General features: G+C 38.1%; 3 protein-coding genes across 3 annotated transcripts in view; 2 read left to right on the top strand and 1 right to left on the bottom strand.

The window, feature by feature from the left end:
* The window catches only part of LOC134872093 (oligophrenin-1-like), a 28942-nt gene extending 15615 nt beyond the window's left edge, over nt 1–13327 (bottom strand). The window contains exons 1-11 of the mRNA XM_063895222.1: nt 12629–13327; nt 11048–11143; nt 10219–10280; nt 8622–8693; nt 7643–7744; nt 7442–7552; nt 6228–6332; nt 6007–6136; nt 5817–5917; nt 2896–2987; nt 2046–2124 (exon numbers count right to left, since the gene is read on the bottom strand). Of these exons, the coding sequence (XP_063751292.1) occupies nt 2046–2124; nt 2896–2987; nt 5817–5917; nt 6007–6136; nt 6228–6332; nt 7442–7552; nt 7643–7744; nt 8622–8693; nt 10219–10280; nt 11048–11143; nt 12629–12782 (1104 nt within the window). The 5' untranslated portion in view covers nt 12783–13327. The remainder of the gene's footprint in view (nt 1–2045; nt 2125–2895; nt 2988–5816; nt 5918–6006; nt 6137–6227; nt 6333–7441; nt 7553–7642; nt 7745–8621; nt 8694–10218; nt 10281–11047; nt 11144–12628) is intronic.
* Nucleotides 13328–16941: 3614 nt separating this feature from the next.
* Nucleotides 16942–21595, top strand: gjb1a (gap junction protein beta 1a). The gene is given in 3 exon segments (XM_063894371.1): nt 16942–16969; nt 18150–18239; nt 18242–21595. Coding segments are annotated over 3 exon segments (759 nt in total). The 3' UTR covers nt 18883–21595.
* An 812-nt stretch (nt 21596–22407) lies between these two features.
* Nucleotides 22408–25901, top strand: gja2 (gap junction protein, alpha 2). Its single transcript, XM_063894245.1, has 2 exons — nt 22408–22623; nt 24309–25901. The coding sequence occupies exon 2, from the start codon at nt 24360–24362 to the stop codon at nt 25404–25406; it is 1047 nt and encodes a 348-aa protein (XP_063750315.1). The 5' UTR covers nt 22408–22623; nt 24309–24359; the 3' UTR covers nt 25407–25901.
* Nucleotides 25902–27420: the final 1519 nt, after the last annotated feature.

Genomic DNA, 27420 nt, shown 5'->3' with positions numbered 1-27420 from the left:
GTATTTTATGAAAATTGGAAATTTCCCTTGAGAGATTATTAATTGAACTGTTCTTACCTTGTCATTCTTTCTATGTACTCTGAGGTGATAGCTTATGAAATAAATGAAAACGTCTCTACATATAAAGATATTTTTTTACACTGACAAGACAGAAGTTCTTTGCAGTTCATCTTTGCCCTGATCATGTCTCAAATGTCACAGCAGATCTTGGTGTTACTCCTGATCGTTACTTGCAGCAACATGTTAAGAAATTAGTCTGGTCATGTTTTTATCCACTGAGGGATATCTCTCAAATAACATCAGTTTGGTCCGGCCTCATAGACTGTAATACCTTGTTTACATGCCTTAACAATTCCACTTTGTTCAAAATCTGGTTATTATATTTAAACAGTCTGTTTTAAAGCCTTTTCTTCAAACCACCATTTTAGTTGGTTCAGTAGATCCCAATAAATCAACAAAATGTGAAATGTTTATGTTTTATATATCATCCATAATTCAGCATTGCAGGAATGTTGGTGTTATTTTACACTAAAATCTCAGCTAAGACAAGCATGTCAAATCACATATTCAATCCTGCTTATTTTCCTCAGAAACGTTCCAAGATCAGGCCATTTATTTCTCCCAATAATGTGGAATTTGTTATACAAGCCTTCATCAACAGTTGACTGTAAAGACATTTTCTGGCAATAAATCCCTCTCCCTCCTCCGGCTCATCCCAAACTCTGCAGCTAGGATTTGAACTTGGGCTCGCAAATGTGACCACATAACACCGATCCTGCTTTCCTGAAACTGGCTTCCTGTTGCCTTTAGATTACATTTCAAGATTGGATTCATTACTTTGAAAGCCGTGCAAGGCATCACTCCAAATTGTTTATCCGACCTCTTATATCGATTTCTCTTAAAAGCCATTCCTTGTTTTTTGTGTTCTTAGTTACTTTTTTTTTTTTTTTAGGTTTTGTATTTTATTTTATTTATTAATTTGGTCTTCCTTTATTTTACCGAGAGGGATGATCATTTATTTCATTGTGGTTTTTTTTAAACCCCTCTGTCTCTTAAACTGTTATCATGTTGTTATGCTGCATGTGTTTAAAAAGGTTTTACCGTCTGACCTGAAGGGAATTTCTTGTTCTCTGTTTTAATTAGTGAAAACTGCTTTCAAAATAAAGCTTTATTATTATTATTATTATTATTATAATTATTATTATTATTGGCTGTGTGTTTTAAATGTGTTCTGTTTTATTGGAAAGCACTCTAATTGTGTTTTAAAAAGGTGCTTGTCAAAACTCATCATGCTTGATCTGTCACTCAAAGTCTGTTAATTCACACCAAGGTAAAAACATGGCATGTAGCTTAACTGTGATCATGGAATTAAAAGGGGAAACACAGAAGACAGACAGCATGAGCTGAAAGATCCTGCTTGGAGTCAAACAGTGGCCACTTCATGTTTTACATCTTACTTACTGCGGGATGTTAGGCGATGTAGAAATGCAGGTCATTTGTTTATTGTCATTGTTTACCCTTCTATTGCTTTTGTTTTGAATTTCCTTTGACAGTGATGTATGCTTATGACATGAACAGTTCTATACAAATAAGAAATACTGTTACATATTATTATTACCGGATGAACATAACAACAAAACAACTTTTCTCATTTGTTCCAGTTTTTCCTCCAGGCTTCAACAGAAGCTGTTATTGTGAATAAAAAACGTCTTTTTATGGGAAATCCAATTTAGAATTAGCAAGTGAGGTTAATCTTGATAATTGTGGCGTCTTTTTTTAAGAAAAAGGTGTAATTACAGATTTCACTAGCAGAAACATTGAAGCTAATTAACGTAAAACATGGGTTTGGATAGACTCTGCTCCACTGATTGGAAATGGAAACTGGCGATGGGAGATTTGTGCACAATAGCCAGTAGCCATGCCTCTCTCATGAGAGCAGACTCCACACTGCATTGCAGAAACCATTGGCAGCAAAGCACTTCTCACAAACATGATATCTTGGAGAAGAGTAATCCAAACTGAGAGGAAACAAGAAATTAACTCACAGGCTCTTTTCCATCCATGGCCTCCATCCACAACTTCCTGTCTCCCTCCGTAAGAGCTTGGAAAGTGACGGGCGTGTTTCTATGGAAACAGCAACAAATGCCATTAAAAAGAGACAAAGGCCGGGATTAATTGTTCAGTCACACTGCTGCAGTATCTGAGTGTTGTGAACGTTTGGTTTCACGTCTTACACTTACTTCTCAAGCTGGACAAAATAACAAGTAGTAACTGATTACATGTGTTTTTGATGGAGCCAATCAAAATGTATGCTCACATTGTGACAATTCCAGCGGACTAATGATGCATGATATTAAAAGCAGAGGAGAAATATAAACTCATTCTACAGGAGGTCATAGGTCATGTAAAAGCATCTGGAGCCTTTCAGGGACATCTGCAACCGAGAGCATCATCTACACAAGACAGCACTGCCACCTTCAGTTTATCATGTACCTCCTCATTGACAGAAATGAAATTGCTCAACATTCAGGGACACTTTGGAGCACTTAATGAATAATTCGAGCAGCATTTGTTCCTTTAAAAATGCCCTGTTGAGTTTTTCCTGATGATATGTCGGAGCAGCCTATGGCGTCAGAGTCTTTTAAAATGCACTTTGTACTGAATTGCCTGCTTATATCATTATGAGCTTGTTGTGTTGCTTCCCCTGAAATCACAGAGTTTGCCATCTGTTTGCAGTGCGTGCCCGCTGCTTAGGGATTGTTTGGGCTACGGTCCATTTAGCCCTCACACTCGGTCCTCGTGAGCCACCTGTTCACCTCGCAGCCCCAACCTGTTTATCCCACAAGGCCTCGGTGTTGCCTCATCTCTCAGCAGCTCGGATTTGTTTGCGCTTACCTCTCGATGGTTTCCACGTCGAAGCAGAAGCGCTTGTCTATGGACTCCGTCTTGCGGCGGATGCAGGACTTTAAAGTCAGCTGCGTAGGGCCCTGCAGTGAGAGGGAGAAAAGTTGGGTCATGTGAAGGAGACAATGACAGAGCCAATGTGAGGATTCCAACTGCATTCAGATGCTGTATATGTCAGTTGGTATGTATACGTTTGTTTCTCTCTATGACAACAAACAAAAACACAGGGACATTTATAAATGTAAATAAAAGCACATGCACAGTTCACATTGCATATAAAAGAGGTCAGACAAAAACAAGATATTCTTGGGATTCTAGACGTTTGGCAATAATCACATTTTACCAATATTTATCACCCTACTCGAGTTCATTATGTTTCTTCTGAGCCTTTTTTTCCTCGCAGTCACAATAACCTTCAAAATGTAGGTGTGGCTCTTATTGAGAACTCTGGGGGGTTTTACCACGGTACAAAAAGGTAAAAGAAAATTCAGATTTCAGGAGTAGAATCTCTGAGAATAAATGGCCCACTCATTCCAAAAGCCTTGTGGACAAAAAAAGAAATGTCCCCAAAACAAGCAAAAAGTGGAAATGGACTGGGTTTTGAGTGGTTTATTGTAGTGATAAGGAATTCACAATGTGGATTTTTATAAGATGGTAACTGATAGATCCCTGCTTTCTACCTATAATATGACTTTTTTGCAAAATTATGTTTTTTGTTGGTCAACTGTAATTTATGCACACCTGAAGGATAGAAAAGACACGATGTAGTTAGCAAAGATACTTATCATCGATAGCTAACTGATCAGTATCGTTAACAAATACGAACAGCCCTGATGTTCTTTAATTTTTTCCTAGTTAAAAATAAAAGTATATTGCAAATTACAGTTGGGATCTCTTTTCTACAGAGAGAAGACAGTTTGTGAAGAATGCTTTTAATAATCTGTCAAAATTAAGTCTGTATTATACTGTACATAATAATATACATTTCCCTTTATCGGCTGATTATATACAGTGGGGCAAAAAAGTGTTTAGTCAGCCACCAATTGTGCAAGTTCTCCCATTTAAAAAGATGAGAGAGGCCTGTGATTTTTATTATAGGTATACCTCAACTATGAGAGACAAAATGGGGGAAACAATCCAGAAAATCACATTGTAGGATTTTTAATGAATTTATTTTCAAATTATTGTGGAAAATAAGTATTTGGTCAATAACAAAAGTTCATCTCAATACTTTGTTATATACCCTTTGTTGGCAATGACAGAGGTCAAACGTTTTGTGTAAGTCTCCACAAGGTTTTCACACACTGTTGCTGGTATTTTGGCCCATTCCTCCATGCAGATCTCCTCTAAAGCAGTGATGTTTTGGGGCTGTCGCTGGCCAACACGGACTTTCAACTCCCTCCAAAGATTTTCTATGGGGTTGAGATCTGGAGACTGGCTAGGCCACTCCAGGACCTTGAAATGCTTCTTACGAAGCCACTCCTTCGTTGCCCTGGCGGTGTGTTTGGGATCATTGTCATGCTGAAAGACCCAGCCACGCTTCATCTTCAGTGCCCTTGCTGATGGAAGGAGGTTTTCACTCAAAATCTCACGATACATGACCCCATTCATTCTTTCCTTTACACGGATCAATCGTCCTGGTCCCTTTGCAGAAAAACAGCCCCAAAGCATGATGTTTCCACCCCCATGCTTCACAGTAGGTATGGTGTTCTTTGGATGCAACTCTGCATTCTTTCTCCTCCAAACACGACGAGTTGAGTTTTTACCAAAAAGTTCTATTTTGGTTTCATCTGACCATATGACATTCTCCCAATCCTCTTCTGGATCATCCAAATGCCCTCTAGCAAACTTCAGACGGGCCTGGACATGTACTGGCTTAAGCAGGGGGACACGTCTGGAACTGCAGGATTTAAGTCCCTGGCGGCATAGTGTGTTACTGATGGTAGCCTCTGTTACTTTGGTCCCAGCTCTCTGCAGGTCATTCACTAGGTCCCCCCGTGTGGTTCTGGGATTTTTGCTCACCGTTCTTGTGATCATTTTGACCCCACGGGGTGAGATCTTGCGTGGGGCCCCAGATCGAGGGAGATTAGCAGTGGTCTTGTATGTCTTCCATTTTCTAATAATTGCTCCCACAGTTGATTTCTTCACACCAAGCTGCTTACCTATTGCAGATTCAGTTTTCCCAGCCTGGTGCAGGTCTACAATTTTGTCTCTGGTCTCCTTTGACAGCTCTTTGGTCTTGGCCATAGTGGAGTTTGGAGTATGACTGTTTGAGGTTGTGGACAGGTGTCTTTTATACTGATAACGAGTTCAAAAAGGTGCCATTAATACAGGTAACGAGTGGAGGACAGAGGAGCCTCTTAAAGAAGAAGTTACAGGTCTGTGAGAGCCAGAAATCTTGATTGTTTGTAGGTGACCAAATACTTATTTTACCGAGGAATTTACCAATTAATTCATTAAAAATCCTACAATGTGATTTCCTGGATTTTTTTTCTCATTTTGTCTCTCATAGTTGAAGTGTACCTATGATAAAAATTACAGGCCTCTCTCATCTTTTTAAATGGGAGAAATGCACAATTGGTGGCTGACTAAATACTTTTTTGCCCCACTGTATAGGGCATTTCAAACATAACGGGTGGTGATGGTGGAAAGATGGTGGGAAGGTCAGACAAAAAAAAGGGAGTGTACTTTTCTATACATTTTTATTACTCTCCGCCTTTTAGAATTATACTTACTAACATCTAAACATGAATCATGGTGGAAATGTGAGTGGGTAGATGCTGTGCTTAATATTTTGTATTATCGTCCATTATTTAATTATCAGAAAACACATAATTACATACCATTATTGGCTGATAATATATCGTGCATCACTAGTAGTAATAATTACTCATTCATTTTTATAAAATCACCTGTTTGGTTGTGGTCTTCTGTTCACACGGCACCATGAGCAGCTGTCTTCCCTCCTTGTAATACTTGCAATAATATTTGACCCAGGACACACCAAGAGCCCCTGTTGGGACAAAAAAGAAACATGTCAGGCCTTGTCAGAGAGAATTCCTGCAAGTATCGGGCTTCTGTAAAAACACTGAGCACACGTACACTTCTCCTGACAGTACAGGTAGCCCTCGAGGGGCTGGAAGCTGTGCATTTGACGGATCTGCGACGGGTGTTTCATTCTCTTCATCAGCTCCTCCATCTCCTCACGAGTGCTCTCATAGTTGTTTCTCGTCTGTGGGAGAAATCAGACAGCACTTTAGACTCTCCTGGAGGTGATTAAAGGCTATTAAGTCTCACTAATGGCAGCGTTTTCTGCCACTTACGTTCTGCAAGCTGAGCTGCAGCTCTTGTTTGTAAGGCATGAAGTCCTGAGTCATCTCCACTGTCAGGTTGTTGAGCGTGAGCACGCTGTGAAGAAACGCCAGCACCTATGCAACCAGAGTATGAAAACACATACTTAATGCACAATATGTAATTTCATGCCACCAGCAAGGAACATTAATTTGTGTCGGTCTCTCAATCACAACAATAAAGAGATTTGTGAAGAAGTGTTGCATTATAGTGCAGCTGCCAGCAGTGTGAGTACCCCAAGGTCACCTTAAAGTTACAGAAAAAAATACGTAATCAGATTTCTGTTACATTTCTGAAAATGAGGGATTATAAGAAAGTAAACAATCTTACTAAAAACTAAAAAGAGCCAATAGTGTTTGTGGTAAAAGGATCAGATTTCATCTTTTCTCTGTAAGCTGTACTGTTCTGTAGGCTAATATTTTAAGTGTGAATCTTTACACCTACTGCCTTAATCTGCTTTATGGTTTTCATTTTATTTGGTTCATTTGTTCTTCTTTAATTCAGTAGGTGAACCTATCTTTTGTCTGGTTACATTAACATTGAGGATAATGTGAACGGACAACTCAGCTACAGAGTTCTATTCCTTATTAGACATTTGAATGCACACATATTAGTATTAAACTTTTAAGAATGCTGTGTATCATTGTGGGCGTCAGTTCAAAGCGAGATTAAAAGAAGTGTTTGAGATAGATATACGTATAAATCCAAATACTTTTGTTCTCAGATTAAACTCAATCTATGAATTGAGACACAGGCTAATTCTTGGAATTTATTTGTAAACTGCACAACTCAAAATATTGCAGAAATGGCTGGATGAAGATATCTTATTATGGTATGAAAATCTGATGTCCATTTTGCAATTGGAGAGATCACCACATCTTTTTAGAGGAATTCTTGATTATAGCTATAGGCTTAAATATAACAGAATAAGTATTCATACTCACACCAAATTAGATTTTTACTTCTGCTGCTTTTATTAATTTGTTGTCTGTTTTTGTTCTGTGGGTTTTAATTTATTTTTGAAAAATGCTGACCAAGCAAAGAAAGCATTACCATAACCACTTGGATTTTTTCTTTCATCATCTATCATCAAGTATTTTTTAAATGTGTGGTATGTTTCCTCCACCTCATGTCACATGTGTGCAGCAGCAAAGAGGAAGCGTGGCAGACCGCCGGCAGCACTCACCGGCTCCACCACATCAAACTTCTTCCTGTCCTGCACCTGATGGATCTGGTATACATACTCCACCGACGACTCGCAGAAATTCACTCGCTCTTTGTCAAGGAGATCGTCAGCCTGTCGATTTAAAGGAAAATAAATGCAAAAATATTCATCTCTTTCTTACCACCAAACACTACACAATAGATGGAGTTTGTTGTACTGCACCTCTTGAAGTTGGCTCTCTTTCTTCTTGGCAGACATATTCAGGTGTTTGTCTATCTGGGAGAGATATTTCTCACTGTCTTTCTCAAACTTTTTTTTCTTTTCCTGCAGGACAGATGTGGGAAATCAGCAAAGAGGAGTTTTAATCAGGATTTTTTTATCTGGAAAATTCACTGAAATGCTATTGAGGTTCACCCCTTGTTCAAATAATGAGCTGATCTACAAAACTAAGACTAGCAAGATTCTTATTTTGAGACTTTTATGAACAATAGTGGATTTTTCAGGCTGATTACAGATATTTGAGAGCTTTAAAGAGCACATATTATGCACACTTTCAGTTTTATATTTGTATTTTATGCCTCTACTATGACATGTCTCCATGCCTTAATGTTCAAAAAGCTCTTTATTGTTCTCATACTGCCTGTGCTGTAGCACCTCTTTTCACCCTCTGTCTGAAACCAGAGCCCAGGCTGCACTGAGAGGTGAGTGACATACATTTAACATTGTTTTTAAAACAATTTTATAGACAGTTTATTTTAATTACACTTGCGGATTAAAAAAATATCAACTCAGCGGCCAGAGGAAAAGAAAGCAGCTGATTAATAAATACTGAGGGAAAAAAACCACCAGAGCACAACCAGGAAGAAACTGAAATGTCATGCTGAGTGCTCAAATAGATATCCCACAGAGTCAGAATAAAACGCTGGTGGAGCACACAGGCGGTCAGGTTAGAAAAACACCGGCGGTTCTCAACTACAAACTGCTTTCAGCAAAATGTCTCAACACATTAAAGACTTTCAAAGAGGAAAAAGCTCTTAAACGAGTACGTGTTTCACACACAGATTTGGGGAAGTGGCTCATAAGCTGTTTTTTACTTCGAAGCACCTCAGTAAGGTTTCATATGTTGTAATAGCATCAGTGTTTATTTGAGGATTCATGAAGGGACTACTTCAGAGAAAATAATTCAGTAAAGAAAACTCGCTTTTGTAACTCCGATTTGCTCCTTTCTGAACTTCTCCAGCGGCTTGATGAGCAGATCGGAGGCGTTCTGAACCTGGAAAGGCAAACATGGAGCAGATGTTACTGTGGTGCAACTGTACATACACGGAACACACTTATACATATTGTAATGCCATATGTAGGACACACTTTTTCCACGCTCTATGTCCGTAGATAAACTGTTATATGCGGGGTTCATGTTGAAAACAGCTTAGATATCTCAAGTGTGAGTGTAATAATGTACGTTTCATAATAATGCGGCTCTTACATACCATCCCAGATACCGCACAAGAGATCACCTCAACATTTTAAAATCACACCTGTAACCAGAAAACCCAGTCCAACAGGAAATGCTACTGCAGCCACTTCATTGTTAAAGTGAACCAGAGGAACAAAAAGAGAATATTCATGTCCGAGTATATCTAGCCTGGTTAGAAAGAAAGGATGTGTGTGAAAATGTCTGCAAAAACAAAATGTAGATTATGATTATAAAGAAAAAAGGTTTAAATATAACATAGGGGGATAATGTTTTCAGTTGTTACATTAAAAAGTGTGTAAAATATTAGTCTCTGAAGTAGATTTACCATTTACCATTAGTCGACTGACTTATCCACTTAGTCTACCTACAGAATAATAAAACAAATAAATAAATAATTGTTTTGATACTCAATTATGCCTGCATCTATCAACTATTTTAGTAATTGAGTTTTCTACCATATATTAATCAAGTATTACAAAAATATTTTTGCCTATTTAACATGAGAAAGTGTGAGAGATAAAAAGGGAACGTCCCAAAATCAGTGTAAATGGTCAGAAATTATTCTCATCTTTAACAGTTATTTGTATGAAAACAAACAATTCAATGATTGGGAAATAAATGATGTATCACAATTACAATATTACCTACAATTAAAAATAATCTTGGTATTAGAATTTTACAATAAGTATCATATGCTGCTTACAGCTAATGTTAGGACTATTTTATATTGATGTGAGGGCGTAACGAGTATTTTGTGGAATAGTTTGATCCAAAATCAATAAACAGTATTCAGTTTGAGCCTCTCAAATATGGAGATGTCTTGCTTTTCTCTGTTTTATATCATATTATTATAAATATTTTTTGAACTGAGTAGAAATGTATCACACTGGACTTGAGATAGTGTGACAGAGTGTGTGTGCACTGTCTCTGTAACTTTAAACCGCACACATAATGGAACAGACATTTTTGACTATTTTCTGACATTTTATAAACCAAACCATAAATCTAGAAAATAACTGTCAGATAATGGGAAATGAAAATTGAGAAGTGATGAAACATTATGAAAATGAGGCTTGCAATATGGAACCAATAACAAAACCAGAAACAAAAAGGGGAAATGATAGCAAAAATAATTATCAGTATTGCTTTCAAAAAAGCAAAGAAACACATCATCCGAGTGTGTGGATGTGTCTTGTGGTAACGTGTTACAATTAACAGTTACTACTTAAGAAAAATTTGACTGGGTTATCTGCCAGGGGTTCATTTCTATTGAGTGTTAAAATAGGATGCAGAGTCAGTGTGGAGGAAGTGGATAACCCACCAGCATCATCCTGTCGTGCTCCACTTCCTGCAGGAGGCCGGCAAACTCCTGGAAGGACTGAGCTGCGGATGAAAACACAAAGATGATGAGGGGAATACACACATTCTTATCTTAAGTGTCTGAAGCAGGAAACATACAGAACGATTATTATTCTTTTTTTTAAATGTGCTCCAATGCATTAGAATAGGCTTGAATAGACGATAATGTTATTTCTGTGTAACTCACATTTGTTATTATGATCTGTGTTCTCCAAACTATGCTGTTTGCTGATTCCTCACATTCAAGTTGAGAGGAATTACTAAGTGGCTGCCAAAGATGATGTGTATTTATCCATTTAGTGATACTAATAAGAAATAAACCTACTTGAAAATAACATAAAATGTTCTGAAAGTTTTTTACAACTAGTTACGTCCCCATATTGACTTACAAAAGCACACAATGCTCTGCTTCAGATTCATATTTGTATTTTGTTCCTCTTCTTAGAAATATTTACATGCACTTATTTCTGCTCTGATAGATTAACTGGGTGGCTCTGTTATGATTGGTCCACTGCTCAGAGATGTCCCTCCCCTTAGCCTAGCATGTACAATGTGTTGTAGCGCTAGACAATAGAAGCACAAGTGTTGATGATATTTTGTCAAGGAAGTAAGTAATAGAGTCCAATGGAGGCATTTCAGGCCAGGGAGTTGGGGGCACAGGGATTTTAGCATTTGCAGACCATTTACATGCACAAAAAATTATATAACACACTACAGGAAAGAGAAAACCCCAAAAGCATAATAAGGCATGTTTAATAGACAGTAAATATAGGATGTGCTCATTATCCTACCAATGTTAATCTCATCATCTGTCAGGGAGTCACCGATGACGTCGAACTGGAACATGCTGAGAGTTTGGGAGAACTTCTGTATTGCCAAAGAATAGCCTGTAAGAAAAACAACATGTAGTCTTTAAAAACATCTAAATGGAGTATCAAATACTCGATACAACTTCAGCTACAGTATACAATTCTTTATCCTCTTTAAACCTACTCAACTCTCATAAACAGTGAGAGCGGTCCAGGATTATTGTTACTGTATTTTCTTTCGCTCTGTTAGGAAAGCTACCCTTGGCCGGTTGATCAGCACAACAGGAGCCAGTATGCAGGCTTTGCAATTTATTATCCCTGCTTTGTCTAGGATTTATAAACAAAACAAATACCAAGCAGATTAATACTGCATGGCTTTGAACATGGGGAACTTGGCTATGATACCCAGTAATATATTCAACATCTTTCAATGTTTTGTTATGGGACAGTGTACAACTTTCCATCAGTCCACATTGGTTTTCCCATTAACAATGTGTGCGTCTGTTTAATTAGTCTATTTTCAATTCTTGTTTAAAGCAACTAAAAATGGAATGACTTCTTTAAAAAACCTGATTAATTAATACACTTTGGCAAGTAGCACGTCTCTTTAAATGTGTGTCTCTGTGTGTGGAAATCCATGTGTTTTGGAAGAAGTGGGCATACAGTACAAATGGAAACATTAGACTTGGATTGCACTGCACAATTTTGATATTCTATAAATGTATTTTTTTTATACAGATGTGCTGTTGTTAAACAAAGCTCAGTTTAAATTCCATACATGAAGACAATTTTTTTGGTTTGCAGTTCAGTGTTGGCATGTGAAAAAATAGTATTCTTGAATATTTAACAAAGGGTAAGTAAAGATATGCAAATATTGTGGGAGATGTTTTCCTTTAATATTATCTTTTAACAAGGCTTTTATTGAAGACAAAGTGCACAGCATATTCAACAATCGCACAGCTGAAGTGTTTAAAAGTGTAAAAATTGAACAGTAACGGAGCAGTGAGGCCTGAGGAAGAATATGTGACTTTCTGGCAGTGTACACCAACAATTGAGGAGCACTCGTGACCTCTGGCTATTCTCTGGACTGAATATGGACTCTCAGCACTGTGCAGCACCGCCAGAGAAGCTACAATGACACTTTCTGTGTGGTGGTGATAAAGATGGACAGAAAGCTATCTTGGGAATAAAAAAAAAAAAACAGTGTTATCTTGTGGGTGACACACTGACCCAAATATACACATCTGCTGGATGTTGTCACTTGCTCTGTCTAATCAACATCAGGCAGAGATGAGAGGGGAGCTGCAGCACAATAAGATAACAGCTCACCCTGCACATCTGCACCAGATCCATAACCTTTCAGACCAGGCTGTTTGGTCCTCTCCCAGGGGAGCACTAGCACCTCCCTGATTGTGCCCTCCCACTCACAATGATCCTGGAGGCTCTTAAAAAAGGCCCCAATGATGATCTAGAAAAGATCCTCTGTCAAAACTCATCACTCCACAACATCCACATGCAATGAGCAAAACTGGTCTTTCAAAAACTATAAAGAAGTGTTCTTACCTTTGATTGCAGTGATCACACTGTTGCCATCTTTTATCAACTCTTTTAGGAATTTGCTTGTCCTCTCCAGCTCCAGTTCATAACACTTGAGAGTCTCTCTGAAGTCCGGGCTATCCAGATAGCAGTCACTAAACTCCAGAGGAGGGTGCCCCATCTTCAAGGGTAGTTTTTAGACAATAGAAACACTGAATGTGTTACAGTGAGCCACGCAGCCTACGCTCGTCTACCGCACACTGGTCATTGTAGCTCAGCTGTAGCGACTTTCATCAGAGGAACCATGGTGTCGGTGGGAGCCTGCGGTTGCAGCTGTTCACCAATGAAGTCCACTAAACAGTGAGAAGGCAGCGTATTTCTTTCACTTCCCTCTTCCCCTCGTCTGACGCAGTGTTGGGGCTGTAATTTGCTTGTATCCTGGTCCTCCTTACCACTTTTTCTTGTTGCGGTTGTCGTGATTAAGAGCGGCTAGAATACATTTGGACGCGTACCATTTCAACATATTTAACACTTTCGCGCCACCTCCATTCGTTCTTTACTCTTGATTGGGAATCATTATTCTATTTTTCAAATAAGCAAGACCCTATCAAACAACTGAATATGCATTAACGTGTATATATATTTTTAAACTGAGGTCATTTTCACATTTCAAGGCCCCACATCTTAACAAAGAGCCTAACACAAAGCGGAATGGGACGCGGACTCTCCACAAACTTCCCTTTTTCCACACCCAGGCCGGAGGTTCTTAAAGGGGCTGCTGCACAGTTGCTGTCATTGTGTTGACGATGCTGCATTCAAGTGCTGTCGGAAATCGAGAGCAAGGGTTCTGAACTCTTAAATGGGAACAATGAAATTCGTAAATACAACTTATAAATGGGAGGAATAAAACAGTATCTACATAAGCAACATTTAAAAATAAAATGAAATAAAATATATAAAATAAATAAGATTAAAAAACATTTATAATCTGCCCCATAGACAGTGAATATGGACTTACTTAAGTAATTAAATATGGTTACTGTAGGTGCAGCACTGTGTGTGTGAGTCAAACAAATTAAACGGCAAAGAAGCTCATGGCACAGACACACCTGCACAAATATGAATGTGTGAGGCTGTGAAACTATCACAAGAAAGTAAGAATTCCACTGTGAGTCAGGTCACACCTGCATGTGACTGGGTGTGTTACTGCATTAAAGATAATGATGATCTTACTGGCCTTTGTTGCACAGGCAGGTTCACAAGACTGAGCTTACATAAGCACTGAATAGAATCAAGCATACATAAGCATATATAGGAATTTCCAATACATATCTAAATGTCTCTGAAAATGCTATACTATCACATGACTGAGAGGCCTATTGTGTTGAGGTGTTCCGTTTAAGGAATGTGGTGTTGGTTCACTGAACATATTGCTGATAGTGTACTGTCACTATTTCCAACAGTGATTTCACCAAGATAACAATTATTAAAATGTTGCAATGACTGTTTAGGACCTGCAGATGTCATCATTCACACTGTACTGAAGCAAGGTGCAGCAGTTGTCCTGAAAACACACACACAAATTGAAATGGTTAATTTGACTCTACCGATTACATTATAAGTATAAACAGCATTCTTTCAGTTTCAATTAAGTTTGTATTCTAGCTCAAAAAAGGCACAGCTTTTATGTATTTGTTATATTCGTTTTCATATATGTATAGTTAGTATATATAAAAACTTCATTAATGTACAGTTGAGAAAACTCCAGGTCTTAATTTACTAAAAAAAAACAAACTTGGTGTTAGAAATGTTGCAGAACAGGTACTAATTCTAAATGAGCTTGGCTTCCCAGGAATTTCCCCACATATTAAAGTTTCTTGTCTGACAGGGAGCAGTAGCAATCAAAGTCAACACTAAGCTTATGTTGTGTAGTACGGAGAAATATTCTCAGCTAAAAGCCATGAGTTCCTTTCATGAAGTAAAACAAGTATACGAATCAAAGTTTACTTTACCAATAGTAAAAGTACTAATTATTCATAATTAATATAAATGATATTACAGGAACCTAATTACTGATGAATCAATGTTTCCTTTACTTTAATTTAAGGTGGTGCTTGCATGTATTTTAGCCCACTGCTTGGTAGCTTGTAGCTCTGTAATAATATATGATAATGTATTGCTTAATTTGTATGTCAATAAAGTTATCAGTTTTAGGAATCGGGGAACTTTTTTTTACAATATTTGACTGACTTACGATTTTTCTTGCCTTTGATACCATTTAATATAAAGAAATTGTGGTTTTCATAAATTTTGATAGATATGCTTCTTCAGATGACATCTTTCTCACCGTGTTTCCACTTTTGTTGACAAAGCTTCCAATCAAGTCCACTTGTATCCCACTAGGATTAATATTGGGCCCCCTATCATTCAAAAGTGTAGCTGCTTCTGCTGCCTCAAGATAACAACGCTCCAACAATGCCTGGGATCACACCTCACTTCCATGGGCGCAAAGATGGATGCAAATGCATTTGTTTTAAAGACAACTTGCATGAAAATGACAACTCAGTCTGAACCTAGCAATGACATATGCAGTGGGTGTAAGATATCGCACTAAGTGGTTTGGCTACATACTGTATCAGAGATCGTGCTAGTTTCCCCTCAGGCTGCTGCTGATGCTGTTGGAGATATACTGCAGATGTGATAATGATTTTAACCACGAAATAACATAGATGTGGTTGTTGCTGTCGCTTTGAATATGCCATGTAATGACGCTGCTGAATCCGAACCCCAATGATGTTTTGGTCACACGTCTGGTAAATGCAGCACAGGTTTAACCAGCACAGGGAAGCGGAGGTGGCTCAATGCTTTCAGAGGTTTTTTAAAGGAGGAAAGACCACTGAATGCATAATGTCAAATGTCAAATCCTTTTTCCTTTCCGTAACATCTACAAAGCTTTCCAGTGTATTAAACTGGCCATTTACACAAACAAGAAGTAGAAGGGCATTTAAAACCTAATGTGAGCTAACCTTTATTCTACAGGTAACTCTGTGACTTTCTTAAAGGTGAAAATAAACACAACAGACTTGTGTGTATTCTCTATAACTGCATTAAAGTACATATGTAAATTTAAATGTTTAAGGTTACTGCAGGTTGTATTTGAAGTCTTCTATGCTAGTAAACTAAAGAGGTTATTCATTCTCCCAGGAAAATACGTCAAAGTGTGGCCCCATCGAGATCACAGTGAGCAGGTTGAATCCTTGGTTAGATGTAAGGTGGGCAGCAACAATGTGGATGTAAAGGTTGAGGCGGAAAAACTAGATAATAATTATGATAATTCACCCTAGTTCTCTTATCTTTAGATGTTATGGATCTTTCTTTGTTTTAGACCTTTTATGGTTTACTCCTTATTGCGTCAAAAACACCCATCACTTCCCATGCAGAACACAGCACAATGAGGACGGGTGGAGGACAGATTGCAGTCCCCACACAGATTCCTCAGCTGAGCCCAAATAAAGCGTTTGATCTGAACTCTGAAGCTGTTTGTTTGGTATCATTCAATGGGGCTATTGTATGCAAATATTGCGCACAGCAGCATATGACCTCTCCAGTGCAGGGCAGTGGCTAGTGTGAGGGAAATCATTAGCAATGCAAAGTCATGGTGCTATGATACTCTTGTTCACAGTCACAGATTGACAAAAAAAAAAAAAAATCTGCTAATGTCAACGTAAATGTTGCTGGATGTGCTTTATTCCCAAATACAGCTGAAGGTAAGTGTGCTTCATTTCTACCTCAGATCCTACAGCTGAGGACAAGACAGACAGACTGTTTTCATTGTGCTTGGATGGCTAAATCTGTGCTTGGTTTATTCCTTATTGTCGTGTCTTAAATTGACTGAGGAGTTTTGAAAACTAAATCACATTAAAACTTTGACTTAGTTTTTGAGACATTTCAGCCGAAGACAAATGTATTATTGTGACAATCAAACGAAGCAGCATGTATTTTGCGGTTCCTGGTTCACCAAGTTCGGAGTTTTTATGTCATCATTAGTTTAGCACCATAACATTTCTTATTTAATGCACAATACTTATGGATCACAAACTATTTTTCTGCCAAGAATTGAGGGCCATACGGACACTGTTACGTTAGGCACTGATGGCCTCTTTGATTTCTACACCATTGCAACTGGTGAAAGCATGTCACATGACGCATGGTGCCAGAATTCAGTGTTGCACTCTTAAGTGGCCTGCCAACTGCAGAGGGGGGCAGAGAGGCTTCCTTCTCCTCTGGATTCACATCCATGCCAGACCAGCAGTTCTACACTGTCCTCTACGCTGCCTCCTATGCCTCTTACACCTCCTGCTGAGCCGGGTAACAACTCTGCAATTTGTACTAGTTTGGATATTCAAACATGTTGGGGACTCAATTATTAATGATCAGCACATAGGAGATAAAAAAAACTAGGGTGATGCTTGTTATGTTAGACATTATTTCTGAAACTTTACTAAGATCGAAAGAAAGAGTGGGAAAAGGTATTATTAAGCATCCAATAACTTAGGCTTAGGTTTTAGGTGTACTAGTCTCTATGAAAGGTACAATTTTACATATATTTTTGTATCTAAAATAGTACACTGAAATATTGTTTTTAGGTTTTGCTTCTTTAATAATCTTTTAATGTAGCATCGTTAGATAAGACTGATGAGAAGATTGGAAATTGAACCTGTGACTTTTTAACTGTGATGCTTCTGGTATTATTTTTAATATCAATGTATCTGCCAATTTCTTTCACAGTTATACTGTTAATTGCTTGAACTTTGATTATTATCTAAAAATGGTCATCACAAATTCATGTGATCCAAGGGGACCTCTTCAAATCACTTGTTTTGACGGACCTGCAGTCAAAAGACCTACAATATTTAGTTTATCACGCAAGAAAACTCGGAAAGCTGGAACTGTACAACACTTTCTATTTTGCTTGAAAAACATCTCCTAATGGTAGCTTGATTTGACAATTGTTGATTGACAATTAATTTGAAAGTTAATTGTTAATTAATTAATAATCATCCTATTTTTTCAGCGCTAATGCATTCTATTTTTCGCTTGTGCATAAATGTTATACTGTATTTTCTTATTCTAATTTCTCCAGAGTGCAGGACCTTGCCTCTATCTCCCTCAATCTTTCATAAAAGTTTGTCTGTGGCAAAATAATACAAAGGGAAACATTACTAGTTAATTCTCTAATCGCAAGGCCGGATAATTATAAAGGGCAGTGTGGTTTAATTTTTGTACTTTTACAGAGTAAGACGAGGGAGATAATATTAATTTTAGTGTGGGCATTTTTAAATTTTTTATGCTGTGTTATGTTTGTATTGTTCTTCTTGTGTATTGTTTTTATCCTTATTTTTTAGGAATTTATTTGTTCTTCTTCTGCTCCTTAATGCCTTAGGTGTGTTTTGTCTTGTGTTTCACTATATTATTTTTTTCCTGGAAAAGCTGCTTATACATCACAATACTCTCTCAGATGTTTATATTATGATTTGTTCTCCATCAGACCCGGAACCAAAAATGAACTGGGCATCGTTTTATGCTGTCATCAGCGGGGTGAACAGACACTCCACGGGCATCGGTCGCATCTGGCTCTCTGTCTCTTCATTTTTCGCATCCTGGTTCTGGTGGTGGCAGCGGAGAGCGTGTGGGGCGATGAGAAGTCCGGCTTCATTTGCAACACTCAGCAGCCGGGCTGCAACAGCGTCTGCTATGACCACTTCTTTCCCATCTCCCACATCCGCCTCTGGGCGCTCCAGCTCATCCTGGTTTCAACCCCTGCCCTGCTGGTAGCCATGCATGTGGCCCACCGTCGCCACGTGGACAAGAGGATCTACAAACTCTCAGGGCGATCCAACCCCAAAGACCTGGAGCAGATAAAGACTCAGAAGATGAAAATCTCAGGGGCTCTCTGGTGGACCTACATTATCAGCCTGTTTTTCCGCATTGTCTTTGAGGTCACCTTTATGTATTTGTTTTACATGATCTACCCTGGGTACAAGATGATCCGCCTGGTGAAGTGTAACTCGTACCCCTGTCCCAACACGGTGGACTGCTTCGTGTCGAGGCCCACGGAGAAAACTGTCTTCACAGTGTTCATGCTGGCTGTGTCAGGGGTTTGTATTATACTCAACATTGCAGAGGTGCTGTTCCTGGTGGGGAAGGCCTGCGGTAAGCATTTGCACTCTGCTGGAGAGTCGACTGTGGGGGCTTGGATCCAACAGAAACTCTGCTCGTAGTAACAACACAGATTTCAAACTAGTCCAAAGGGATGCATACTTGCACTGAAAAAGCTGAAACGTTGACCTTAATTAAATGTTTTATGTCAACAGTTTTCACATAACTGTATTAGGTTAGTTGAAGGCAATAATATTCAATTCAACTTGATTTTTTTGCTTTCAATTAAGCTAACACAGTTATATTAAATGTGTTGACATTCAATTAAAGTCAACATTTCAGTTTTTTTCAGTGTAAATCCAAGTGACAGCCATGAATTCAACTTGAGTAAGGTGTATATAATAAACTGTATATCGCTGTTTCATATGCAAGTGATTTGTCTAATGGTTGGGTATTTCAGAGACAGGGCATTCTACTCCAAAGCGGAGACGAAGCAGTGTTCAGTGAACCTGTTATATCCTTACCAGATTTAAGAATATATTTCAAATAATTCCCAAAGAAACTATTTAGTATTCTTTAAACATTTTCTGCAGTGAACTCAAAATCTGTACACCGCAGCGCGTTATACTGGCACAACCTCAAAGCTTGAGGTCACACTGAAAAAATGTAAACGTTGACATTAATTAAATGTATGTCAACAAATTACACTTCATTGTATCAGGTTAGATTAAAGCAATAATATTGAGTTGAGCCTTGTTTGTTTTATTTAAACTTAATATCATTACATTCAATTAACCTATTACAATTTTGTGTAATTTGTTAACATTATACATTTAACTAATATATTATTTCAGTTTTTTCAGTCCAAATAAAGTTACGTGTACTCATTGTATAGATAAGAAATATTTCTATTGATCACATTAGAGGCTTTTTCTTGTCAGGTGCTTTGATTCCTACAATGGTTGACTGTAATTTGATGAGGATTTTTAGTCTTGAAATAATTAAATTTTGACATGTGATACGTGTTATTTGAAATCATTAGGTTGTGTCTAAAAGTGTGCCGGATAAATATCATGATCATTGAAATGTATAATAATCAGTGTATATGATCCCAAATTTCATGCTTTTATCTAAATCATAAGGACTAAAGGAATGATGGCTTTTCTTCAGCAGGCATAAGCTAGATTTAGTACTAATACATAAAAAAACACGTGCAATGATCCAGTGTTTGTTTAATACCGATGCTTAACTTTGGTGGTTAAATTGCTTAGATATAAAAAAGCAATTGCCTACATTATTAAGATAAACTTGAATTGCGATTATTTATTTTTTTAAATGTACTAGTTATCGCTACACCTGTGATTTAAATGTATCCATTTTGAAGCTGGATGTTTGTTTATTGTCAATGCATTGCAAATAGTCACTAAATCGTAGATGTTATTAACAAATAAGAAAACAACTATTATAGATGCTGAAATTACTCTTGTGTAATGTCTTTGGCTTCTGACAATTTCTCCAGAGGGAGTGCTCCATTATATGACAGATTTAAACTGCTGGTTGTGTTGTTTAATTGCCTGACCAAGTGGAAAAAGTTCATGTAATACCTGAAATAGCCAGAAAGCAACAGTAATCTGTAAAAAAGAAATTATCACTGGAATCAGAGTGGTGCCACGTTCTTTAGCTGTCCTTAGTGCAACTGGGACCAAATCAACAATAAAAATCATGTGAATGAAACTCGGAGATCCCCAGAGCCATATTGCCACCTGTGAGGAATTGTCTCCTGCTGATTAAGTCCTTCTTAAAAGCTCTTACAGGCCAGAGGGCAGAGTTTGATGTTATCAATAGCCAGGCCACGCACGGGGTCAGTGTGTGGGTGACAATGGTCAACACCACGGACAGCTGGACCTGCCATGACCTGCCTACCTCACATGAGGACACTTCTCTTTTTATGGAACACGTCGACACCACTCCAAACACAAACACCATGTATGGAGTTCCAATTGGCAGCAAAAACAAATTCCTTAATACTGTTAGAAGTTATATGAGGTGTATCTCAATCCCGCATGTTGTTAAAAGGATTGGAAAAGTTATTTTAGAGAAGGTCATCATAATGAGGCTGATTTTTATGATGATCTTTTGTATTAATGTGAATTAAAAATGAGTCAGTTATTGTGTTAAAGAAAAAGACGGCAAAACCTAAAGTACCTGGACTAAAAGTACTCTCTACAGTCCCTTTAGAATATTAAACCATGATGAACAGTATACAAAAGGCAAGGCAAGGCAAGTTTATTTATATAGCACCTTTCAACATAAGGCAATTCAAAGTGCTTTACAAACATGAAAGACATTAACAGCAGTAAAAAAAAACAGTGCAGCATAAACACATTATAAAAGGGCATTTAAAAACAGTCAAAAGTATATTGTGATGTTGTTATTATTTTACTTTTCATACGCAGTATTTTAAAGTGTGCAGAAAATGTTAACTCATTTATTTTATGTCTAACAGTGTAATCCGTAACAATAAAGCACATTCTAAAGCTGCACTTTTAATATTTTAATATCTTTCTATGGTCTATAATGTACTGGATATATCTGCAAATAGCACTGTTAATTTACTGTAAATTAATGTTCACTATAAATGTTCGTAACGCATTATGACCATTATAAAACCCATATACAGCATTTTTATTATGACTTACAAGGTTGAGGACCATGATACTTCATAATTGCTGGTTATCAATGACACTTTTTTTTTGTGCAAAGATCATAAAGTATTGTAATCGTAACAGCTGTAATCTGTAATTATGTTCATTATAGTGCATTATAATGTGATTATTAAACATGTGTCATACTGTGTGTTGTTCTTGCATATGATGATAGTTTTCCATTTTCTTAAAGCACAAAATTACTAATTAAAGTTAGGTTTAGTCACAATATATTGCATTATAACTGATTATAATGCTTAATGAAAAGATTACATTGTTAAATAACTATTGGTATCATAATTGACCTTGAATGTTACAGCAGTATACAATTAAGTGAGTGTTGAAAATTTAGGAAGTTTTATATACTTGGCCATATAAGTCATTATAAAGTGCTATAAAATGTGTTCAATGATGACCATGTGTTAATATTATAAAGCACAATAAATAGTGAAGGTATGTTCACAATACATCACAGACATGGTCTTCATAGAAAGTGCAACCAACATAAACTAGTGACATATAGTGAGGTTTAAGGTTTGAAGAAAGAGAAGGTGAAAAGTTAGACCAAGACTAAACATCTAATACATTCTATTTGATACTGTACAGTTCATAAAATTGACAAAACACAAGAAGGTCAAACATAAAAATGGTGCTAAAGAATACAAAACTTTCAGATGATAAATACATGTCCATCGTATTAAAAAACTTTGGAAAGCGGTAACGCTCAGTGCAGCACTGAGGGTAAGTGTCTGACGCCCCACCACGCAGTCAAGGGTCAGCATGAGAGTGACAACAAAGCCCCTCCCATCACCAGGAATTATATTTAGACCCCACTGACATGTAAGACTAACCTGCATCCGCAGTGGACCGTTGAGCTGCCACTCCATCGAACAGGAACACCTCTTAAGTAGGGTCATCTTGTAGTTGATCTACAAGTGGGAATCTTCACATCTGCTCGCACGCGGACCAGGCTGTGGTGGCTTGCTGAACACCGGGGTCAGAGTGGGTGGGTAGCAGGCGGGATCACAGAGCCTCGAGAGAAAAGAAAAGTTTATCTAAGCACTGCAGTTTCCTCAGTGGCTAAGGAGACCATGGCCTCTCTGTGAACCATAGAGGCTCAGCCACCAACTGACTGGATCTGCAGGAGATGATTACCAGGTATGTTTTTCTTAATCAATATATCCAAAATACATATTTGTAATGCCTAAATTAATAATCAAAAAGCATCGTACAGTTCTGGAGTTAATATGACAGTCTGAATCTCTAATTAGGGATGTAATTCCAGGCTGGGTATTTAACATACTTAGTAATTACTCTGTGAAAAGTGTTAATCCTTCAAGTGATCCCGTTAATCCTGGCTGACAATAGGTTCAAGCAGGTATTCAGATTCATAGTTTGTCAACCGCCGATGACTGGAAGACACATACAATTATATTTAAAGAACATTTCTGCTAAGTTGTAAACCAATAGGCCCTGCAATATAAACTAGAAACCTAATTCTGGAGTTGGGGAGCACTGCCGGGTACTGTGTCACAAGATCATAAGAGTCTGCTGCAGGGCGATCTCTCACACACAGTCAGCTGTGTCTCGGAGTACATTAGACAGGACACAAACTCTGGGAGCACAAACAGTGAATTCATAATAAATCTGTGTTTTTTAGTCACAGACAAATACCATATTTATGATTGTATGCATTGAAGGGATGTCATGAGTCAATAGCACAGCAAGGAATTGGTTTGACATATTTTGCCTAATGTATTCAATGTGATTATGTGTGAAGTGTAATTGTAATTATTTATATGATGTATCACACAATTCCTTAACAAATGTACTTAATTTGTGTGAGACACACATTGTGCATGCATTAAAAGCAACAGATATTGTATTTAATGAAAACATTAATGGATCATGACCTTTCAAAGTTTTCCTTTAGCTGATAGAATCTTAACATTTTAAATGATGTGTAATTTGAAAATGATGCACTCACTGAAGGATCATCCGACCTGCAGTAAGTAGGCTACGAAAAGAAGGGAAATTAAGAACCGGTAAAATAAAAATGTTCTCCTCATTTCTGTACATTTGCCACATTCTGCTCATAGTTTTGGTTTCACTGCTTTTGGTTCATTTTCTCCTCAGGCAGCATTATTTTTTACAATCAGAACCAAGTTAGCAAGTAGCTAGCTACCTAGTTAGTACAAATGCCAACACTGATGTTTTTGTTATCTGCCTTTTGTCCCTTTTAATGCAACATCTTTAAATGAGCACAAATGTAATCATAGAAATTGATAAAACAAAAAGGCATACATTTCGCTTTTATAAAATACCGGTCAAATCCAGCCAATGGCTACTTTTAAAAATTGGAATGCAAAAAAAATGTGGCCTTGTAAGACACAACAAATATACATAGTGTGGTTGGTGAACGTCATCTTATTTACATAAGGCTGAAGGCAGTCAACAAAGCAAATGTCAACCATCAATCTTTAGCCAATAATCAGTGCATCCCTGACTAAATATGAAGATATCTGCCCTCTGGATTTAGCGGGGACCATTCACAATGGATAGAAGACAGCGATACATTCAAACTAGGCAGACAACTGTTCACCATATCAATTTAAAAGTGTTTTCTTCACAACTTGTTTAGGCCAAAGAATGTGCTTTTGAAAGGTTCAAGAAGTTGGAAAAATAAGTGAAACCAAGGTTTCGAAGCTAACCACTGTCAAAGAAAGGGCCTGTGACTGTAGGACATGCTGTAGGAAGTCTGTTTAAAAGTCTAACCCAGAGTCTTCAACATCACTGTGTTTATTTCATCCAAGTGAAAGAAAAAATGTTCCCTCTCCTTTCAGGCATATCTCCTGGTTTTGTGGATAAAACTGTGTCTATATCTGTGAGCGAATATGGGGGACTGGAACTCGTTGGGGAAGCTGCTGGAAAGCGCCCAGGAACACTCCACTGTTGTGGGCAAAGTCTGGCTCACAGTGCTGTTTATCTTCCGCATCCTGGTGCTGGGAGCCGCCGCTGAGAAGGTGTGGGGCGACGAGCAGTCCGGCTTCACGTGTGACACCAAGCAGCCCGGTTGTCAGAACGTCTGCTATGACAAGACCTTCCCTATTTCTCACATCCGCTTCTGGTCAATGCAGATCATCTTTGTCTCAACGCCAACTCTCATTTATCTCGGCCACATCCTTCATCTAGTCCGCATGGAGGAAAAGGAAAAACAGAAAGAGAAAGACCTTGCAATGCAGAGTGAAAAGCAAACCCAGCAATTACATGTCACTAAAGCCAAGAAGGCCTCAATTAAAGACAACCAGGGCCATGTTCGCTTGAAAGGCGCACTCTTGCGTACCTACGTCTTCAACATTATTTTCAAGACACTTTTTGAGGTGTTCTTTATTGTAGCTCAGTACTTCCTGTATGGTTTTGAGCTCAGGCCCATGTACACCTGCGACCGCTGGCCTTGCCCCAACATGGTGAACTGCTACATCTCCAGACCTACTGAGAAGACGGTCTTCATCATCTTCATGTTGGCCGTGGCCTGCGTCTCTCTGCTGCTCAACCTGGTGGAAATTTACCATCTAGGTTTCAAAAAGTGCCAGCAGGGCCTCCGTTACAGACGATCACATGCTGCCAATGAGGCTTCCAAGACCCTAACTGATGTCATACCCTATGTCCCAGAATATAGCTACTTTTCTGGGCATCATGCAGTGCCTGGAGCTTTCCACACGGAGCAAACCTCAGCCTTCAGCCCCTACAGCAGCAAAGTGGTCTTCAAGCAGAACAGAGACAATATGGCGGTGGAGAAAGGTCAAGAAGAGGAAGATGATGCGGAGGAGAATAAACTCGCCAGACATGCCTTATTAGAGTTGCAAAATCAGCATAGGAACAGTTGTCAGTCAAGCAGGCAGAGCAGTCACAGGAGCCGGATGGATGGCCTGAATATTTAGAGACCTTCTATGCGTTTCATCAGAGATTCAGGAACAACATGCATTTGCCTGTGAAAATATTTGCATGTGTATGGAAGACTATTATGGACAAAACTATTAGGTGACTGCATACCAAAATGTAGCCGTGATATTGACTCAAATGTAAGAGGGCTTTACAAACAAGCTTTGAATGACATACCCATAAATGGCTCCTATGGTCAAATTTCTCAGGGTTAAATATGGCGACACATAAATAATGGGGTTCTTCTTTCACTAAGAGTTAGATATTCTTTGTTTGTCTTGAAAGACCGTCCCGTGTTAACAACTCTGCTCATGCATTTTCTGAAATGTCAACTTGACTTCAAAATAGTTTTCAACTCACTCTGTATTTTTGAATTGATGATCTTCCATTTTTGTGGGTGATTAAGTATACAAGCAATTGACTTCCTGAAAAGCATGCAAGAGATATCAAAAGCAAAAATGTGTTTTTAAACAAAAATGAACCTCTTCATTATACTTGTGACTTTGTTATTTGATTAAACTGATGTGATTTAAAACAGTGTTTGGTTCTTACTCGTGTTTTTATCGGATAGAAGATCAACAAGGTCAACTATTACAATTTCTTTCTCACCTGTCATAAAAAGTGCCACAGATATACTCTACTGATATTTATTCTACTCACATGCAGCTTTAACACAGCATAGCCAGTGCTGCAGGCAAGTTTGTGCTGTCATAAAAACAGCCGTAAATGTTTTAAAGTTTTATCATCCGCAGCTAATGAAAATGAACTTCAGTGATTACTCTAACATTGCCTTGGGTGGCCGAAATTGCATTTGATTTGTCTTTAATTTATTTATGTCCCATTTGCCCCAAGACCACAGGCAGTCAATTTAAGAGAAACACTGAACCTATTATAACATGACTGATGTTTCAGTGCATCACAGCATTAAACGATCAAATGTGAATTTAAAGTGGCAATAGAGAACTTTTTCCCCTCCTACATTTCTAAATAGCATCATTTTTAGCCCCATTGCCGCAAAGACAGTTGATCGCTTTCAGTTTTCCTCTGAGCCTTAAGTACTAGTGAAAAATGTAAAAGGCTTATTCAGCCTTCAGGGAAAAAGTCAGAAATATTTTCAAGTACATTTTGTTATATTTACTTCCCCATGCACCACAAAGTCTTGCCTTTTTCTCTCGGAAGTATCTTCCTCACGGCAAAAACACCACAATGAAGCTTTATAAATCGGATATGCAATGATGTAGCTAATATGGAAATGAAGGTATGATGTTATTGGCTACATATATTGGAAAACTGTTGGCAACTCTGCACAGAAAACTGCATGTAGCTTTCCGCTGTTCAGCGGTTCCATCGCCCACCTTCTTTACTGGGTATGTAAAGATCTAAGATTGATACGTTATGGTCAATTGAGAGAGCTACCAACAGCTTCCACAGGCGGTTCTAGGGGGGGGCCTAACAGGGGCTATCTCCCCAATAACCATAAGCTGGGACCCCACTGGCAAGTTCAATGTGCCCCTCTAATAAAATGACAGGCCCTAACCCGGCCTCCCGGGGAAATTGGTCTAGAACCACCATTGATTGTGACTCACTTCCTTTGTGTCATAAATAGAGAATATGTATTCTTGGAAGATCGTACCCAGTGGCAGACATTGCACTGGGAAAGCAAGGCTTTCCAAGTGTTTTCCAAAGCCCCACTCTATTGAAAAATAGAAATAATAGAAATGAAAAGTGTTTAGAGATTAGGTACTACACGTTTTTTCAACAGATAAGTTATTAAATTCAGAATTCACTATTAAACATTTTTCTTTTGATTTATAAATTATAGATTTAGCTGGCACATTTTTCACAGGGTATTTTTTTTGTCTGTTATAGCTCAAGGGAATAATAATGGAAGAACATCCTGAGTCGCTGCTATGGATCACTATCTGGGCCGATCTGGACATATTTAGATCTCTACCGGCTAAAATAAAGCACACCAGAATTTGACCTTCCTTTACTCAGCTGTGTAAGTATTGT

Source organism: Eleginops maclovinus, chromosome 11 (genome assembly GCF_036324505.1).
Source record: "Eleginops maclovinus isolate JMC-PN-2008 ecotype Puerto Natales chromosome 11, JC_Emac_rtc_rv5, whole genome shotgun sequence".
NCBI classification, from domain to species: Eukaryota; Metazoa; Chordata; class Actinopteri; order Perciformes; family Eleginopidae; genus Eleginops; species Eleginops maclovinus.
Note: the sequence above shows the minus strand (reverse complement) of the source record. Positions and strands in the feature narration are given on the sequence as shown.